At 53.9% G+C, this 20,210-nt stretch overlaps 1 protein-coding gene across 1 annotated transcript in view; it reads left to right on the plus strand.

Annotated features, from left to right (window-relative positions):
• The window catches only part of SEC16B (SEC16 homolog B, endoplasmic reticulum export factor), a 35,650-nt gene extending 18,825 nt beyond the window's left edge, over positions 1 to 16,825 (plus strand). Inside the window, exons 13-26 of the mRNA XM_054587722.1 lie at positions 202 to 319; positions 1,799 to 1,910; positions 3,481 to 3,586; positions 5,189 to 5,329; positions 6,470 to 6,583; positions 7,404 to 7,473; positions 8,809 to 9,108; positions 9,911 to 9,978; positions 12,790 to 12,915; positions 13,091 to 13,189; positions 13,597 to 13,705; positions 13,838 to 13,917; positions 14,913 to 15,011; positions 15,642 to 16,825. Coding sequence (XP_054443697.1) covers positions 202 to 319; positions 1,799 to 1,910; positions 3,481 to 3,586; positions 5,189 to 5,329; positions 6,470 to 6,583; positions 7,404 to 7,473; positions 8,809 to 9,108; positions 9,911 to 9,978; positions 12,790 to 12,915; positions 13,091 to 13,189; positions 13,597 to 13,705; positions 13,838 to 13,917; positions 14,913 to 15,011; positions 15,642 to 15,710 — 1,611 coding nt within the window. The 3' untranslated portion in view covers positions 15,711 to 16,825. The remainder of the gene's footprint in view (positions 1 to 201; positions 320 to 1,798; positions 1,911 to 3,480; positions 3,587 to 5,188; positions 5,330 to 6,469; positions 6,584 to 7,403; positions 7,474 to 8,808; positions 9,109 to 9,910; positions 9,979 to 12,789; positions 12,916 to 13,090; positions 13,190 to 13,596; positions 13,706 to 13,837; positions 13,918 to 14,912; positions 15,012 to 15,641) is intronic.
• The last annotated feature ends 3,385 nt before the right edge of the window (positions 16,826 to 20,210 follow it).

Here is a 20,210-nt window from a genome sequence, read left to right on the forward strand (position 1 = left end):
TCTGCCTGCCTATGCTTCACTCTAGGGGTTGTGCTCTCTAAAAACGGAACTTGAAATCCTTGAGCAGCAGCATCGCTGGCAGTGTAGCACGTACTCTCTGAACTCCTCCAAACCGGGAAACCGACGGCAGCCCTTGCTCCCTCCATCCTGGCCAGCGCTGCACTGTTCAGTAAATCTTCAATTTTTCCTGCCACTTTTCAGAGTTGTGGGGACAAGCAGTGGGGAGACTGGAGGCCTCACTTGGCGGTGATGCTGTCGAACCAGGCTGGGGACCCGGAGCTGCATCAGCGTGCGATCGTCACCATGGGGGACACCCTGGGTAAGCAGAAGCCCGCACCATCCTTGTCTTCTCGGCTAGGGCAGCTCCAGGCCTAGCGCATCTTGTGCTTCGGTTCTCAGGCAGGTACTGTTAGGGCCCAAGCCTATGCCTCCGGCTTGCCTTTGACCCAGGAGCCTCAGTGTTTTGGGGACAGAAACTCCAGAGAAAGGAGTGCCCTTCTCGTCTCTCCCTTTCCCAGAAAATGAGCAGCAAGCCAGGGCGGACCAGGCCCCGAGAGCGGAGGGCGCAGCTAGAGGAGGCCTCTCTCTGCAGGGGGCCTTCTATTTCTGGTCAGACCTGCCCACAGGCGAGTTAGGCCGTGGGGCATGCTGCCTCCTCTTGCCATTAGTCCTGCAGGGACCCAGCTCACGCAGACAGGAACTTCTGTTTCTGCCTGAACTGCCCTGGGTAACTGCGTGCCCTTTATTTCTAGCATCCCCCCGTGACCATGGCCTTATAAACATGTAAGGGCCATTGGATGGTTCAGATCAGTGCCTCTCAGATTTGGTCCAGGGGCAGAACATTGAGAAATGCTGGTGCTCTTTGTGAAACGTTGTGAAACACTACTTTGTTAAACGTAAAATAGCTTTGTCTGAGGTCGGGCCAGTCAGAGGGCAGGTCACTCAGCGCCCGGCTACAAAGGGGCACTGACATCTGTGGAGCCCTTGGGTGCCAGGTGCTGTGCTAGGTCCTTTACCTGCTTGAATTAACTCAGTTTTGAGGCAATGGAAAATGCGTGGGAGAATGTTTTAAAGCCAGGAACGGTTTGGTAATTAATGTGATTTTTATGCACCCCCTGGAGAGCCTTCTATTGTTTGATTTTTGCAGGGAATGCATTAGTGGCCCAAGAAGCCTGATTTAAAACTGTTCCTCCTTTTTTTTTTTTTTTAAAGTTTTTAGATGCACTTCTGGTTTTAGAACAAATATCAACCATTTTAAAGATTTCATTTATTTATTTTTAGAGAGAGGGCAAGAGAGTGAGAAAGAGAGAGAGAGAAATATCAATGTGTGGTTGCCTCTCGCGCACCCCCTCCTGGGGACCTTGCCACTAACCCCAGCATGTGCCCTGCACTGGGAATCTGGCCTGTGATCCTTTGGTTCCCAATCCAGCGCTCAGTCCAGAGTGACACTAGCCAGGGAAAAACTGTTCCTCCTTAAACAGCGTCCACGTCTTTGCTCAGGTGGAGGCATCTGTATTTGCTTCTCACCTTCAGGAAGGACTGGAATGCTTAGAAAATTCCTACTCAAAAATCCATTAGGGGCAACATGAAACAGTGCCTTTTTCTGGCTGCAGAGAATTGGGATGGAATGTCTGAGGCCGAAAAGGTGGGGGGAAGGGACTGAGCCGGGTTTGGGGTCTGTGAGGCTTCTCCCCTGTGACCTTCCCCTGAGCCCACCTTCAGCTGCCTCGCCTCCCACCCCAAGGATGGGTCCCCGCGTGGGCGCGTTTCATGACTGGGGCCTGTCCTTCCCCTGCAGCGGGGAAGGGACTGGTGGAGGCCGCTCACTTCTGCTACCTCGTGGCTCGCGTGCCCTTTGGCCACTACACCGTGAAGACAGACCACCTGGCCCTGCTGGGCAGCAGCCACAGGTATGCGACCTTCTGGGGCAAAGGAAACGGGAAGGATGTTTCCTAGGTGATTGCTTTAGCGCTCGCTGGGTTTCATGGCTCCATTTTCCGTTTTCTTGGGTGAATTTCAGCTACCGCTGGTCCCCTTCTTTGGGGCTGGTTTCTTCAGGGATCTGGGGAAGGAGAGGCCCAACAGGTGCTGCCTGACACCACCAGGGGGCCCTCGGTGGGAGCTGGTGCCCTGGGGTTGTACTGTGCACCTCTGGCCACGTGGTGGCGCCCTGGCTCCACAACCAGGGACAGTCTCTTGACAAAATGTTAGTGTGAGCGCCTTGCGGCGCTGTATTAGGCAGCCCTGGGCAAAACTGGAAAGTGGAAGAAGTTTATGTTTAGCTCCTACACCCCTGACTTGGTGCACAAACTACCCAGACTTCCACCTGTCACTGATTCTCTCTTGGCTGTAACATTAGGCTTTTCCTCCACATTCTGGACCTCTCTTTCCCTGCCCCTGTAAAAATGAAGATTTCCTGAGCTCTTACCTTGTGCCAACCATTTCATTCCCATTACTTCCTTCCATGATTACAAATTTACCTTATGAAGAAAATGTTATTTTTAATTTTCACTTTATAGAGGAGGGAAACCAAGGCACAGAGAGGTTAAGTAACTTGTCTAAGATCGCACGGCTGGCGTGGCGTCAAGTTAGACTTGGAATCCAGCCTATACGGCTGCAAAGCCCTTACTTTTAACAGCGGCACCAAACTGCCTACAACCACAGGGACACATGTCATACTGCCTGTCCCCTCAAAGCTCGCTGGGTTTTGGGTCAGCTGGCTAACCAAAGCTGATCGCCTGTGGTTAGCTTGTCAGAGAAGCCTGCCTGTGCCCAATGTGACAATAACAGTGTGTGGGTTCACATGTCTCTCTGCTGTGTTTACATGGCAGGAGGAAATGTCTGGAGATAGAGTCGTGACCCCAGGATAGCCTTGGTGACAGTGGCGAGCTGTGGAGGGAGGGATTTGGGGCATGAGGGGACTTGGATGGCCCCTCAGGTCACAGCCACCCAGTTGGCTTCCTCATGGGCTGAATGGGCATCCAGCATCGGAACCATTGTTGCCGATTTTGGGCTCAGCGGTCCACCCTGTTCACTGCCGTGCCGGCCCTGAGAAGTGCTCCTGGAGCAGCACATTGCTCCCGCTTTCAAACTGTCCTTGGGCTCAGGCTGGGAGCGGCCGGGACAGGGGCACGCCCTAGGCTTTTGGGGCACTTAGGTGAACTGGGGGGAGAGCAAGCAGCCTGCCTTACGGACACTCCAGCACGGAGGGCAGGGCACGGCCCCCCCGCCGGCCCCCCCCCCGCCGCTTCCCGCAGCCTGCGCCTGCTCCTTCCTGAGTTCTGCTCCTTCCCTGGAACAGAGGGGAGCAGAGGGGAAGGGCCTTCCCTCTGGAGGCCCAGACCCCTTTCCCCTCCGGGACAGGAGCTCTGCCGAGGATGAGGGTGGGCGCCGCTGGTGCTGGTGTTCGGCTCTCTACCGGGACTTAACTCCCTCCTCCACCCCACCTCCGTCTCTCCTGTTGTTCTTCCCTGGTTTTAGTCAAGAGTTTTTGAAATTTGCTACCACTGAGGCGATCCAGAGGACTGAGATCTTCGAGTACTGTCTGATGCTGGGCAGCCCCCAGTCCTTCATCCCTTCCTTCCAGGTAAGTGAATCCATGTGGGGCTGGGCCGGCACTTTGGGCGGCCGCGGGCAGCTGGGTTTCCAGCTCAGTTCTTTAGCACAGACCAGCGGGACAAAGTCACCTACCGACTTCCCTCACTCGCTCGAGTGTGGAAAGGGTTAGGATTCTCTCTAGGTCCCCCAAGTGCCTGTGTTTTACGACGTGAACGCAAAACGCTGCAGTGGCCTCTGCTGGAGGCGGCGGCCTGGCACGGACCCCTGAGTATGCTGCCCGGGTCCCGGCTGTGCCTCTGCAGGGCGTGCACCTGAAGGCCCCGGACGTTGGGTAGCTCGCCCTGCTCCGCGCCTGCTGAGCTGCCTCTCTGGTCTCTTGGGACGTCTTCAAACTCTGGCAATCCTCCCCCCTCCCCCGCCCCCTCCCTTCCCAGGGCTTCCGCTGCGCGGGGGGGCCTTGACCTTCACAGGGTCTAACCTGTCTCCTCAGCTTCCCTGCTGGATGCTCTGTTGCCACGCGCAGTTCATACAGACTCCTTCGGTGCCTGCTTTGAGTGACACAGTGGCTGCGACACACACGCGCACACATACATTCATGCAGACACACATACGAACACACACACAGACCCACACACACACCCCCTCAAAACACACTCTCGCGCCCCACAACCCAGGACACAAACCAAACCAAACCTTGGAAATGAATGAATTACTGTCAACGGAAGAATAACCCCGTGAATGTCGCCTGTCAGCGTTCCCCCAGAGCCCGCGGACTCCAGCAAAGCCCCCCAACCGGTGCCCGGGGAGCCGGCCTCCAGCCTCTCTGCCTTTTCCGGCCTGAGCCAGCCCGCCTCTCCTGAGCTCCGGGCCGGTGGTGACGAGAGGAGCTGGTTTCCGCGGATGTGCCCGCCATGCCACGCCTGGCGCTGGGCTTTTGTACTTTTCACATATTACTGCCAACCCCTTGAGGCTGGCATCATGGCCGCCCGCCCCAGTTCCTGGAGGAGGAAATGGGGGTTCAGAGCTACCTGCTGGTATCTCTTGGGTATCATTCATTCTAAGAACTTTACGTGGATTGTTTCATTTAATCTTTACAACAACCAGCTGAGAGACAGTATTGTCATCCCCATCTGGTAGTGAGGCACAGAGAGGCGGGGTCACTAGCCCGTGTGCCCGCCCAGCATGGGGCTGGAATTGGAACGTGGGCCTGTCTGGTCCCCAGCCCCCGGGCGCCGCCTCAGCCTGCTGTGCTTGCTTCCGTGAGAGCGCACCCGCGTGTGTCTGCGCTCCCCCGGGGGCTGTCAGCCCCTGCGCCAACCGCTGCTTCTCCTTTCACGTGCCCCCCTGAGCCTGGCCCTGTGCCGCACGTACACTAGGCTTTCCAGGGACGTGGGCTGCATTTCCATGGTGACCAGGGCCCAGGGAGGCTGAGTGATGTGACTTCCATCCCCTTCTCTCGGAGCCGCAGGCTGCGCTTGGACCTGGGCCCATGCACAGATAGGATGCCCCATTTAGATGCCAGAGTTAGAGGAAGCGGGTTGCCCGCTGGCTTCAAAGAAGTCTTATCTACATTCCTCTCTTTCTGCCCCTGCCTGGGCGGACGAGCCACGAGCCCTGTTCCTCTCCGCAGGTGTATAAGCTCCTGTACGCTTCCCGGCTGGCAGATTTCGGCCTCGCGTCCCAGGCCCTGCATTACTGTGAGGCCGTTGGCACAGCCCTGCTCAGCCAGGGAGAGGGCAGTCACCCCGTGCTATTGGTGGAGCTCATCAAGGTGAGCTTCTCAAAGGGTTCCCTGCACCTGTTTTATCTTCAGCGTCCAGAGCAAGCTGTGGTAAAGTGGCTTAGACTCCACATTGCATCTCCTTTGAGCCTGCTCTAAAATAGGAGCCCGGAGCTGCCTTTGACCACGTGTGCGTGCCCAGATGTGATAAGCCGAGGCCGACACTGTGCAAAGAAGGACGCTGTGGGCAGGAGGCATGGGATGGGGGTGGGGGCCAGGAACTGGGCACATGCAACGCAAGATACTCATTCCTGCATGTGCTTTTCTGGTAGAGTAAAACTGCACATTCAGGTGAAACATTCTAATTCTAAAAGCTGGGCTTATAGAATATATGTTAGTGATTAAAATAGGAAATGCCCCTTATTAAAATGCTTCCAAATGCATGGAATACTTTATCACGTGTGGGAGACACTTAAAAAACAAAACATGCCAACTTTCAGTTCCCGGGGAAGAAAATCAGGCACATAGTTCCAATCAATTGAAGGAAAATGCATTAGCTCGAGAGTAGAAACGCAGCTTACCGTCAGTTTTTGCTTTGCTTTAGACGAGGTTCTGTAGCCAATAAAATCTGTGGCCTGATTCCCTGCTCGGAGATTTCTGCCAATAGGACAATGTTGGTTGTGAGCTCAGGGACCCAGAACAGAGGAGAAGGAAAGTTTCGGAACTTAACGATGGAGTAGAGTCTCGCAATACGAAGTAGTCCCTGGACCGGCGGCAGGGGTGTCACCTGGGAGCTTGTTAGGAATGCAGGCTCTCAGGCCCCTCCCAGCGTTCTGGCATCAGAATTAGCATTTCAGCAGGGTCCCAGGTGGTCCTATGAGGAGCACTTGCACCAAGCAGACAGCTTTGCAGGCTCATAAAGCCAAGTAACAGTTTCTTCTTATATTTCACTAAGCATCTAACATCAAGGTGGGTTAGTTGCATGTACATGTCGCAGTTTTGGGAAGATGTCTGCTGGGTGTGTGCTCTCTTGATTATGCTTTATGATCTAATGTACGAGCGAGTTCCGGCGCTTTCTCCTTTTCCCTTATTGTGCCTTCCCCCATTTTCTTTCCATTTCTCTCATTCACTTCCCTCCCTCTGTCCCCTTGTCGTACCCTCTGCCGCGACCCACCGGGAAATCTGGCACAGCTGGCCGAGAAACTGAAGCTTTCTGATCCCCTGCTGTTGGACAGACGCCGCGGGGACCGGGCCCTGGAGCCGGACTGGCTTGTGCGCCTTCGGAAGCTGCACAAGGAGCTGGAGGTGAGTGGGCTTGGAGCGGCCTCAGTGTGCGGGGCCCCTCGGAGCGCCCCTTTACACAGGGGACGTGGGCACTGACCTTGGCAAGTCCCCGCCAACCCCATCACCCACGAGGCCATCTGACCTGGGAGGGGGTGGCACTCAGTTTCCCGGCTGCGGCCTCTCTCCTGGGCGGGAACGCTTTCCTGTGTCCTCCCGCGAGACACTGGGCCCTTTTCAAAATCATCCTGCCACCCTCTCTGCGGTCCCAGAAAATACGTTTAATGACGATCAAGGCTTCCACCTCCTTTAGGAACAACGGATCACAGTGCACCCGCATCTCTTTCATGTAATGTAGGGCAATTGCTTAAAAGACTTCTGGGCCTTTCCTTTTTGTCCTGACAATCACGACTGGCAAGCAAGAGCTGCCAGTAGCAATTGTAACAATAATTGGAACAGGGCTTCCTCCCTTTTCCTTCCCCCACTCCCTCTGAGAAAGGACAGGGTGGAGTTTTTATGGGGCACGCGGCCCTTACCCCCTCCACATGCCGCATGCTCCGGGCATTGGGTGCCTTGCACTGCCCCTTCCTGGGGGAGACACAGTGGCCTGGCCCCCTGGTCCCTGCCTGCACCGAGCAGAGCTGGGAGACAGGAGGGCGGAGGCTGCAACCCACACCCCGCCCCCCCGCCCCCCATCTTCCCCACCAACCCCCCCAGCATATCGGCTGAGGTCCCTCCCCTTGATCATTCCCTCTGGTTTCTTTTCGACTTAATTTTTAAACCATTGTTCCCTATTCTTGCTTTTCTTTGTGTTGCTTAAAGGATTTTCCTTTGTCTCAATTAGCAAAAGGTAGCAGGAGACACTGGGGATCCCTGTTCTCATTCAGATATTTCCGGAGCCCAAGGAACAACAGGTACCCGAACTGACGCACCGAGCGTGTGAGTAGCTGGCCCTCGGGATCTGGTTATATGAGGGGATGTCGCTTAAAACATACCTGCCACTCCCGTCCTGCCGCGTCTTCCCGGCCTGTGTCAGGCCGACCCCACGGTCCAGGCACTGTCCCCACACAGCTCCTGCTGCCACGGTCATCCTGACACTTCTAAGTCCCCACGTGGTTAGAGCTTCTGCTTCACATTCAGGTTTTAACACTTGTCACTTCATATCGCTGCCTAACTGTTTCCTCTCTGTTCCTGCCGTCTCCCCAGCTGACTATATTTCTTGAGGTCACAGACAGTGCGTGACCTCTGTTTCACATTCGTGTTGGGGACGTTGGGCGCTCTTAAGATTCTGAACGATCGGTCGCCACGCGCACGTGAAACATGTTCCACAGCGTTTCCGCACATGCCTCCTTTCCCCTCAGGACACCTCTGCGTGTTGGCTGGGTCACATCATTGCCCCCAGTTAATTCTGTGCCTGTTTCCCAAATGACACGCTGTTGTGGTGTCAGAACGAGGCCTCGTCTCTTTACCTGCAACCTTTTCCCAGCCTTCACCGCTTCCTTCTGGGGAGGGAGGAGTAAAGGGGAGGCCAGCAGGGCAGGTCTGGCTTCCCGTTTCTTGGCTTTGCTGCTGATTCGCAGCATCTGTGAAGGTCAAGGGCTGGAGGAGAGCCAGGCTGGGTGTCTCCGAATGGCCGCTTCCGCTAGGAAGCAGCTGTGTCCCCGTCACCCAATCGAGAAGGTGGGTCGGCCGCCCCGTCCAGGGCCGTGGCTTTGGGCCGGCCGTGGCACGCGTGCACGTTGCAGTCCGTCCCAGCTCCCCGCCGCAGAGTGGCGGAGCCAGATGAATGCCCCCGGGGGCCCGTGCAGGGCCAGCGCTCCAGTTCCTTAAAAGCAAAGCCATCATTCCGCGGCCTGCTTGGCATTTTAACTGGAACCTTTCCAGGTTTTAAATACCCAAGCCCATTAGGAAATCCTTGAAGGAGAAAGTTTATCCAAAAATAAAAAGCGGTGGCTTTATGTGAGATGGTAACTTCCGTCCTCCCAACCCACTGTTGAAAGCTCCGAGATCACACAGGGTGGCGGGGGAAAGGCTCGTGTAAGCTCTATGTCATAAGCCGAGAGCGGGGGCACAACAGTGGCTGTGCTGTGCTCATGATCACGTTAATGGCGGCCACGTCAAGGGGCCTGTCCTTACAACTGCTTTCCAAAGGGGATGGAAGGAATGGGAAGGAATGTGCCTGGTGTGATCAGCCCTTGCCAATGCAACGGTTCAGGCCTCACTTCTTTCTCTTCTCCCTACGTCCTCAGGAAACCCTTCCTACTACAATCTTTCAAGACATCAAGGGGACTCAGACACCACCAGGGACCCCTCGGCCCTGTGGCCAACGGTGGAACCCGTGCGCCCGGCCCGGCCCAGTCCACAGCAGCCCCTTGCACTGCAGCCGGGCTCCTACCCGGTGGGCGGAGATCTCGGGCAGACTGGGGTCCCAGTGCCTCTTTACTCAGTTCCCGAGACCCACCTGCCAGGGCTTGATGGTGGCACGGCAGTGACAGAGGCTCCCGGAGGAAGGGCCTGGGAGGGGGCCCAGCAGACCCAGCCACGCCCGGGTAAGACCTGTGCTAGGCTGGCAGGCTGGGGCGAGGTCGTCCAGAGGGAGGGGGCAGCCAGGGGGGCGGCAGGGACCAGTGGGGAGGGGTCGTGCACGTGACAGAGGGCCCACCATGTGTCAGCCCCGGTACCAGGCATCCGCACACATCCGCGGGAGCTTGCTGTCTACGGGGACAAGCAAAGCAAGACAGACGGCAGCCCCCCGCCCTCCCCTCAGGTCACATAGCTCCTAGGAGACAGGCTGCGGGTCACAGGAGGGCGGGAGGGGTCAAGTCCTCCTATCCGAGTTCAAGAGCTTGCTGAGTTCAAGAGCTTGCTGCCCGGCGAGGCCCATGCTCCTGTCCCGGTTCCAGGTGCCTTAGGCCACTCGGGCCTTGGGCAGCAGGGCAGAGGGTAGGCGAGTGGGGCTGAGCGTCCCCAGGGAAGTGCTGGAGGCCAGCCGGTGGGATCGGCTTTAGACCTTCTGAGAGAAGGGTCTGGCCAACACGGGACCCTTGACTGGAGGGAACGGTGGGGGAGGACCCCTGTCCCAGCTCAATGGGGCCCTGATTGGCAGGGCTCCTGTGGAACGGCCGTGGTGTTCAGGGTAGAGGAGGGTGGCCAGCGTGTCCTGCGGCAGCGGAATTGAATTGTGCGGGTCGGGCACGGGGGTCCTCTGTTCCGTGTAATGCGCGTGGGGCTCTGGGCTCGGAGCCCCAGCTGCTTGGCGGTCAGGAGGGCCGACTGTGCCCATCACCTCCCTCGGACGGATGGAAAAAGTGCAGTCGCAGGTCACGATGTTTGTTTCTTTTTGTGCCACAGGGGAGAACCCAGTGTCTCAAGACACTCTCCAGCACCCTGACGGTCCAAGGGTGTTTTCCGAACCACAGGTGAGAGGAGGAAGCCCCCCTAAGCATCAGGCTTTCCTAGTCACCAGGTTCGTTAGGCACACGCACCCTCCCGCCCCTGCCTGGCCCCTGCTCGCCCTTTCCCATGGCACCTTGTTCTGCTTGTTTCTTCCTACACTGAGCCCTGAGACGTGGGGAGGCTTTGTTCCCGGCGCTCAGTCCCGCCGCCCGGGTCCTCAGAGGGCCGCTCTGTCCGACACACCTTCTCACTGTCACTCCAGACACGCCTCGCCCTGCCCTGCCCTGCCCTGCCCTGCCCTGGGAGACCCTGGACGTTTCTTTCCTTCTTTTCCTCTCGACCTTGCTTTGCTCCCAAGACGGGTCTGTGGCAGCTGAGTCTTTTCTCCTCCACGACACTATAAGTCTCAAAGGCGACCTTGTCTAATTACCCATCCCACCCGGCGGCTGAATGAACGAATGCTCCCCTCCCCCAACCATGGGCGGCCCTTCTCCCAAACGCAGGATGATCCTCAGCTTTGCCTGGTTGGTTGGTTGTATCACATAATTTTCTCAAGTGGAGACCGGCTACAGGTCTTAAAAACCTTTATACTTTATTTTTTCTTTTTCCAACTGAAAAAGGAGTACATTCTTAATTATAGAAAACTTGAAAAATAAGGAATTAAGCAAATCTCACTCATTATCCCAAAGTCAAATAGTTGGTTATTTTCTTTCAATACATTTTCCATCTCTGTGTGTGTGTGTGTGTGTGTGTACACAAATACAGGGTCCAGCACAAATAACGCCCCTTTCTTATTACAAAATCTTTTAATGCAAAGTCATAAGCAGGTAATTCTGTAACATAACAGTGTCACACTTGAGCACACCATATGACATTTGAGGTAAAATGTTCAAATGAAAACAATAAATCATTGCACCCGTATTACCAACCACACTCAAGCAGGAGTTACTTCTACCCAACCCCGTGTGTTTTTAAATGGTTAAGACCATGTACACGTGCAGCTCTACTTCTTCTTTGTTATTTAATATTATGAAGTAAGAGCTTCCATGTCATTCATAAACAGGGTTTTTAGTATTAGTATGAAAAGCAGTTTTCCTTGTACGAGAGCGCACTCATTCATTCATTCATTGGTTCATCCACAAACATGGAGTTCCCGCAGCGTGCACGGGGCTCGGGGTACACAGGGGCTGGGGTGCTCAGGGAACCAGACCAGGCCTCCGCACGGCGCTTCCATTTAATGGCGGCGCCCGCAGCAACCGACCATACGCAGGAGGGATCTGGCTTTAGATGGGGCGGCAGGGAAGACGTCCCTGGGGAGGCCTGGGCGAGGGCGGCCTGGAGCCTGTGCACGGACTAGGTGAGTGAACAAGGACTCAGGGCAGAGGGGACAGCCCGCGCAGAGGCCCGGAAGGGGGGCTGACTGGGTGCTGCCAGGGAACAGCAGGGAACCCCTGTGTCTGAAATTGGGGAGCAACGGGAGGGTACTAAGAAGCCAGGCCCCGGAGAGGAGCTGGATTTTAGTTCATTGTCCTTCAACATCTTGAGCGTGTTGCTTCTCTTTCTTTTCCATTTTTTTCTTTCCTACTCCTTCTCTCGTCTTCCTTCCTTCTTGCCTCCCGCCTCCCTCCCTCTCATATATTAAACACAGCGGTGGGCATGCCAGTATATAAGCCCGTATCTAGTTCTTGGGTTATTTTAGTAGGAGAAATCCCTGTAAGAGAGCCAGGCTGCCTGAGTTTGAATTCTTATCTCCCATTTTCTATCTGTGTGACCTTTAACAGGTTCCTTTGCCTTTCTGTGCCTTAGTTTTCTTGTGTGTAAAATGGGATGGTAATAGTACCAACCTCACAGGATTGTTGTAAAGATGAAATGTTTTCATAATACACACAAAAACTGAATCAGTATGTTACATGCCTGAAACTAATATAATGCTGTTTGTCAATTATGCCTTAATAAAAAAAGATTAAATGAATCCCTATATATGGGACTTAGAACAGTGTCTGGCATACAGTAGATATTATACTCATTAGGATAAAATATAAAGCTTTTCTTATGGATTGCCAAAGTATTTTCCAAAGGTTGTACCAGTTATGGTTTTTTCGGACAGTGTAAAATAAAACACAAAAGGACAAATGCATGATTCCATTTACGTGAGACAAAAAGTAGAGTAGAGGTTACCAGGGAAAATGGGGGGTTAGTATGTAATGGGTACAGTTTCCATTGAAGGTAATGGAAAGTTCTAGAAATGATGATGGTTGTATAACATTGTGAATATACTAAAGCCACTGAACTGTACACTTAAAAATGGTCAAACTGGTAAACTTGACGCTATATCAAAAAATTTAATATAAAGTGACATGGGGTATTTTACTCTTCTCTCGTGCATCTGTTCACAGCTGACCTTGGGCAAGCCAGCTTAGAAATGAACTCTAGGGGAAGGAGGCCTGGCAGTCACTTTGCCTGTCCTTTGGGTCTGTGGGTCCCTGAGGGGCGTGTCCTGGCCCTCTTCACCTCCGGCGGTAGCGTTTCGCACCCCTGCTCGGCCTTGGTACAGTCCTGAGGACCTGATGTTCCGGGGGAGATAGCACAGCATCCAGACCCCGACAGGACTAGGGACAGCGTGCAGACTGGTTGGGCTCGGGCCTGTCCTGAGACCTTTGGCAAATCCTGTGGCACGGCTAAGCCCTGCCTCCTCCTCAGTGAAGTATGATCCGGGGAGAGGATCCCGCAGAGTTAGTGAGCAGGCCAGGTCAGGGGACGGCGTCCACGTAGAGGGGCCTTTGTGACCTGTCGGGGGCATTGCGCAGGTGAGTTCTTGTTTTCTTTCATCCCAGGTGCCAATGATTCCCAGGACACAAGACATTTCCGAGGATGCCACTGTTTCATCCAAGGAGGAGGAAGAGGATTCTTCTGATGAGACAGATAAAAAATCTTCCCGCCACACGGCACAGAAAGCAAAGGTAGGAGGCAGGGGCGGAACACACAGGTGGGGGGCCTGGGGCTTCTCTTCCCAGCAGACTGGGGGTCCGGGCTTGGGCTGTGTCTCCGTGTCAGCACCTCACACTGGGGCGGGTAATCTCACGCCCGTGGGAGGATCACACCTGCAGGCCATCGAACTCTCCCCTCCCCACCCAGAGCTCAGGGTTTGGCTGGTTCAGCTGGTTTCGCTCAAAGCCCACCGACAGCACACCCTCCTCCGGGGATGAAGACTCTTCTGACGGCCCCGACTCAGAGGTAACCTGGCAGGAGGACAAGGAGCCCCCTCTTCCATGCCCCCTCCCAGGACGGCTCCTCAGGCTTGGGGGGTGGGGGGAGGCGGGAGCTGGCGTCAGACTGCGGCCCCGTCTGGGTGAAACGGAGGTTTTGTGAAGGGACAGGGGTCGTGGGAAACGACTGGGGCCCGTGGAGGGAAAGGCAGGTGATGAAGGGCCCCACGAGCTAGGATGAGGAATCCTCACGCCGAGGGCCAGCGCGCCTGTGGACTTGCGGAGCAGGGGAGCGGCGCAGAGGGGGTGGAGTCTGGGGGAGAAGGCCCGCAGCAGGTTGTGGGTAGGGGCCCTGTGGGGGGCGCGGCAGGAACACGAACAGGCCCGCGTGCACTTGCTAACCACCAACGCTGCCTCTCCTTCTCCACTGAGCAGGAGACCCCCAGGGCGCCTTCTCCCCCCCAGGCTGGCGCGGGCCTCTCACTGACGCCCCTCCCGGAGCCCCCGTCTCTGACAGGTGTCAACACCTTCTCCAGGGCCACAGGTACGGCCAGCCTCATGTCCCCTGGGCCGTCGGCGGTCTGCTCTGCGCTCCCTGGAGGCTGGGGGTGCTTTCTGGGAGTGGAGACTCTTCAGTCCTGGGCAGTGGAAACAGCAATGACCCATGGCTTTCTAGGTGGGGGTGAAGTCCAAGGACCGACGTCCAGTGGGGGAGCAGCTGAGGTCACTGGGAATGGAGGCCTGTCTGGGCCCCAGGTGAGCAGCCCGCGGGTGGGAGGCCGGGGCCCCACCAGATGCCTGTGTGTGACCTTCACCATCAGGGCCGGGGCCCAGCTCCTGGGGGCGGTGGGGAAAGCTTCGCTGTGAGTTTGCTGGGGCTGCCGTGACAAGGTGTCACACATGGTGCTGCTCAAACAAAGCCACAGAAGTGTATTTCCTCCCAGTTCCGGGGGCTGGAATCTGAGATCAAGGTGCCGGCAGCATTGGTTTCCCCTGCGGCCTTTCTCCTTGGCTTGTAGATGGCCACCTTCTCCCTGAACCTTCCCGCGGTCGTCCCTGTGTGTGTCTATATCCAGATGTCCTCTTTCTACAAGAACACTAGTCATGCTGAGTTAGGGACTCCCCGCCCCCCGCCACCGCCAGGACCTCACTTAGCTTTAATCACCTCTGTAAGGACCCTATATCCCGATCCATTACAAAGTGCTGGGGTTTGGATTTGGACATAGGAAGTTTTGGGGGAGACGTGATTTAGCCCATCTTTGCTTCCTTTGGTGAAATCTGCAGCACTTTCTGTGCCCCAGCGGGAGGCACAGTTCACCCGTGTCCTTGCAAGGGCTGTGATAAACTTTTGATGAATGGTCCACACTGGTGCGATTTCATGCTGATTGTCAGGAGGGCGCTTTTATTTCTTGCGGTCTGGTTAGAGCGCTCTTATTGTACTTTAGGCCTTTCAAAGAATATGATATTACATTTTACGATGCTATCAACGTAACTTATTGTGGCTTTCTCTCCTCTTGTGCTCCAGGTACAGGCGCACCTGAGCCTCCGCATTGCCTCCTCAGACCCAGGGGTTGGCTGTGCCCCCTTGAGCCACATTTGTTTACTTGAGAGTCCCTGAGTTCTATCAGGGAACCCTTCCCATCTGCCTCTTCTGACCAAAGTGGAAGCTCAGGGACGCCTGTGGTGCTCTGGAATCTGGGAAGCGGTGACTGAGAAGATTTTCTGTTCTGTTCTGTTCTGTTCTGTGGCAGGGGGTTTCCTCAGAGCGCTACTTCAACCCTGGTGGCCTGCTTCCCCCAACCCCCATGAAAGGGGCCGTTCCTCTCTACAACCCATCGCAGGTGCCCCAGGTAAGGAGGCCCCAAGGGACAGGGGTTAGCACAGGCTGGAGATCCGGGGTTATGATCCTAGTTGACCTCTTACTGTGCATGAGTTCTCGAGCAATGGCTCACCCTTTCTAAGTCTCCATTTTTGCATCTGTAAAATGGGCTTGGTAGTGGCTACCTCACTGAGTAGTTGTGAGGGTTCAACAGGAGCATGTACGTATGTGAAGGGCCTGGCACACAGAAGAGGATCCATCGATGTTGCAGTTTCCAACATTGACCTTTCATACGTCACAAGACTCAAGGGATGCAAGTGGTGTGGACGTCAGTGGAGAGCTTGCACCATTGCTCTGTCCTGGGATGAGGGGATCCTTGCAAACATTGAAAAGAGCCAAACTCCCTGCTCCTCAGTGACCTGGGGACACCGAGGGCTCTAATGCATCCCTGGGCCTCCCCTCTTTATAAAACTGAATTTGTTTTGCTGTATTTAAGAGGTCAAGGTGCTGGGTGGACATCGGTAATTAGAACATCACACTAGGAAGCCGGACGCAGCTGAAGTGTTGTAGACGCTTGTGATGCTCTACTCAGTCCAACCAATCGGCCCTGGGAGGAGTCAGCATGGGGCTCTAATCCAGCGTGACGTTTGCTTTCTTCCAGCTCTCCACGGCTCCTGGCCCGAGCCGGCCAAGTCGCCTCGCTCAGCGCCGCTATCCCACGCAGCCGTGAGGAGTGACCACCCACCCCAGGAGGGTCTCCCTAGAGTGCAGTGTTTACGTTGCTGTCCTCTCCTCATCTTCCAGCCCCTCTGCCGTGTCGGGGCCCCCCTGGGCATGGAGAAGGCAAGGGGATGGGGTCCCCCGGGATCCAGCTCAGTCCAGCCTCTTAACACCAGCTTCACATGACGGAAATGACTCCATGAGATGGAAAGGTGGGGCATGAGCTCAGATGGGAGGGGAGCAGGGAACGGGGTGCCATCCATGGGGCAGCTCGGGGGATGGTGGCTTCAGATCCCCAGGCAAGTCGGGACCCAAGGACACCACCACCGCTGGAATTAGCGCGGATCCCACTGGGCTTTGCAGCAGGAATTATTGAGGGGCGCGGAGCACTCGGAGCAATATCCTGGACTAATTTAACTCCTTCCTCAGGTTCAGTTATAGACCAATTCATGGCTCTCCTTAGCAAAAGTTTTTATACTAAAACTTGATTATTCTTGTCACAATTCCCTTTTCAGTGGCACTTCAGCAGTTTCCCTGTTGGTCTTCATTTTGTGCACATTTTTATGGGGTTCAGATTAATTATATCTCTCTCACTTTCTTCGCTGGTCCTATTTTTTCACATTCTGGCATCTGGCTATCAAGTTAGATTGCTGTCGGCATCCTATTGTCATGGTAACTGCTGAACCCAATGATGCAGATGGATGGAGCATCAGTCAAACAGACGATGGAAAACATTTTCTAAAAATTCGCCCCTTCCCTGAGAGGGGAGGGGTGAGTGTGCGATACTGGTGCTCCCTCCCTGCCTGCTTCAGGCCTTTGCGAATTGATGTTCGGAGGGTCCCAGGCACCGGAAGGAGGAGGGGGACATCTTGGAGATTTCCATTTTCTTCTTTGAAACCCAAAATAGAAATGACTGGTGGTGTTTGTCAGATTTGCTGAAAATTGCTCCTCACAAAGAACACTGCGTTTTGTATGTGTAATTGTACATACAGGTTTTGTACTCTGACGTACTCCTGTTCTAATGTTGGTAGCGATTAAACAAGATAATTTTATAGCAAATGCTTGTCTGTGGCACATTCCATGGTGTGTTCCGGAGTCTTTTCTAATAATGGTTTCACTGTGTGAAAGGGCGGGACGAGCTGGACAGAGCCCTTGGCGAACGAGAATCTAGGGACTGACCCTCTTAACTTCCAAGTCTACTCTAATGTTATTTTTTTCCCCCAGTTAGGACAATATGAACAAAAGCTTTGATGGAAGGAATCACTTCATTAATTAAGTCTCACACATTGTGTTTTCTGAAAAGTCTGTTCATCTCACAGATTAAATGAGGAAATGCTTGCCTAAGGGTTTCGCACCCAGAAGGCCCTTGGTAAATGCCACTCCCTTTTCTGCCTTAAAGGACGGCCGCTTCTTCAGGCTGGAATGCCGACACCCAGTGGCAGGGCTGTGGCGGTGTTGGGTGGCTTCCAGAGTCGGGCTGCGTAGACTTGAATCCTGGCCGACGCACAGTTCACCTTGTAACCTTGGCCAAGTTGGACCTGCCTTGCCTGTGCTTCTCATCTATAACACGAGGATGATAATTACAGTAGCACCTATGCATAGGGACATTGCAAGAATTAAATGAGTCAAGGTCATAGAAAAGTACCTGGTACATGCTAAGCACTGTACTTGTATAACTGGTTTTTTAAAAAAATTATCCATATACATTCAGTGAGTTAAATCTTGACTGTCTTGTTGCCTACCAGATTAAACTGCGGATTTTTCATTCTCAGTATAGGTATATTATGGGAATAACATTGTAAAACTATTCAATGTGTGTCCTTGTTACTAAGCCGACTCCTCTCCCTGCATCCCTCCTGCCACCAGTCAGTGCTAGGTCATGCGGCTTAGTGCTCTGGTGAACAGTGACGTAGGGGCGGGCCTGCCCCATAGAAGGAAGCCTTTCTAGGAGGAGAGTGAGGACCAAAGAGAAGGGCCAAGACCTCAGGTGCCTGGGTCCTCACTTTCTCCTCCCGCCGGCGTTATAAATGGAAAAGCAATGACTACAGTGTTAGCAAAGCCAGCCCCAAACCTAGTGGCTTCCCAGGCAACAGGAACAAATCAGCTGAGGAGGAAAGTCAGGGGTTCGTACGCTAGGAAGCGGGGAAGTCAGGGTATGTTCGCTAGTTCACGGTCGAAGGCTTGTGCTGTGGCAGTTGGAAGGCTCCTGTTCCTCTGCGTGTGGCTGATTGAAACCAGCCCTGTTGTTCATCGGTCAGGAGAGAGCCCTCCGCTGGGTCCAGTAACGGTCCGACGACCCAGGGTCACTCAGAGGCCTTAGTTGTTTATTAGATTTTCTTCGAGGTGGCGATGTGGATGAGGTTGCGAAGGTCATGAACGTTTTACAACTTCCGCTGGTTAAAACTGGTTGTGCTAAAACAAAGCAAGTGCAGCTGTAAGAGAAAAATATTTTCTTCCTTTGCGAGATGGAAGCATGGCGAGTAGAGCAGGTCATGACAGAAACCTGCTGCTAGGACTGGGGGGCCCAGGAGCACGGGGCTCATGGTGCCCCCCCCTTGTCCAGGGCCTGGGAGAGGCTGCGGACCTTGTGGAGAAGCCAGCATTGGCTTGGCGTCCTGTCCAGTGGGACCTGGGCGCCGTAGCAGCTGGGCGCTGGGGATGTCTGTGACCCGAGACGGGGCCCTAGCCCCCTGCAGCCTGGTGCCTGTGGACTCCTATAGGGAATGATTGATTGCACAGTGTCCCCGAAGGCCACAGGGGTCACGTGTACCCCAGCAGATGCCAGGTCAGGGTGGGGCTGGACCAGCCACCCAAAAAGAATAGGGTCCGCTGCATCGGCCCGTCACCACAAGCCATTTTGGAAAAAGAGAAGAAGTAGAATTCTCTCTTAAAAAAATTACCAAAAGACACTGACAGGGAAAGAGACAGATATTAGTACTTGGCAAGTTTGTTTTTATCCCCCTCCTCCTCACTGGGGGATGGTCTTGGAGGAAGAATAGCTTTAGGAAATAAAGAAGTGACATTTTCCTTAAAAAAACTGGTAACGTGCAAATTTGTGATTCTGCTATATACATATAATTTAATATTTATATGAAAACATTCAAACTTAATGTTCAGTAATTTGGAAGAGAACAAACCGTTAAATTCCATTTAAGTGTCTGTATCACATATAACCATTCCAGCCTTCTGTCTAATCCCCTTACATGGCGATAAATTGCAAACGAGCCAGGAGTCCTCAGTCTCCCACACTGTATGTGCTCCCCTCTCAGCCTTTGCCCGAGCCTCAGGTTGCTCCGGATCAAAGCCTCTGCTAGCTTCTCTCCCCCCTAGAAACCTTTTTTTCCTCTTTGGCCTCTTCCTCTGAGCAACCAAGGGGAAGAGCAAGCGACTACATCCACCTCTTCACTAAAGTCAGAATATTTTCTTCCCAAGAGGAAATATGCAAAACACTCTTCTGCTTGAAAGGAATAATAATAGGTGTGTAATTTGGGTCTCTGACTCACAGGAGTTTCTGGGACACTTGCCCTGCACAGAGAGTGGGACGGAATGGCCTTTCTCCCTCCTCTGTTCGCCATCTGAAGCCCGCAAGTGCGTGTCTCGGGATTCGCACGCAGCAGGGTGTTAGGGCTCCCCTGAGGTTGCCTCTAGGCCCGGCTGCCAGGCCGCCTGCTCCCGTGAAGCAGTTACACTGGGCCACTCATTCAAGTCCTACAGAAATCGTTTCTTGATGAGACTGAATGAACGTCATGTTGAATGAGGACTAACAGCATATTAAATATTTCATTACCACTAAGGAGGGGAACCTGCTTTCCATGCCTTTTTCTGTTTTGTATCTATCTCCAGGTAACATTTAATAGTATTTTGCTGAAACTAGGTCACCGGCAACGTAACTCAAGCTTGACTGACCTGTACAAGCTGCTTGTTATATTCATGTGAGATGCTTGCTTGGTCTTTAACCACCTTCGAGAGAGTCGATTAAGCATCCAATTTTTAAAGAATCTCAAGAGAGGAGAATTCTGTGGCTTCCCTTGAAGCTTCAGCCTAGCGTTTCACACCCTCCAAGATGAGAAAGCTGTTCCTAATACTTTATCCCCAAATCACTCACGTGGCTCTTTAGGACTCTCAGCCAGTCTTCACGGGGGCTGGCACACAGCAGCTCGCCACCACCTGTGCCTGGAACACTTTCCTATTCTGCAAGGCCATTAAGTCACATTTCAGCTTCTGGAATGAAGGCTTACAAGATGGACTTTTCCTGCCTAGAGTTGGGGATCAAACCAGCTAAAGGCTTGGAGTCTCGGTAGCTGTAGTGGCCACACATTTGAGTTTTAGTAACAGTATTTATTGAGTATCTACTTGGCATCAGGCACTGGGGTATGCTGTCTGTAAAGCGTGTATTGTTATTGCAACATGTTACAGAAGAGGAATCTGAAAACTCAAAAGAGATTAAGCAATTTGTCCAAGGTCCTATAGCTACTCAGGATGGAGCTGGGATTGGGATGCAGGTGGTCTG

Source organism: Pteronotus mesoamericanus, unplaced genomic scaffold (genome assembly GCF_021234165.1).
Source record: "Pteronotus mesoamericanus isolate MK-2021 breed Mesoamerican mustached bat unplaced genomic scaffold, CSHL_Meso_final scaffold_1186, whole genome shotgun sequence".
Lineage (NCBI taxonomy): Eukaryota > Metazoa > Chordata > Mammalia > Chiroptera > Mormoopidae > Pteronotus > Pteronotus mesoamericanus.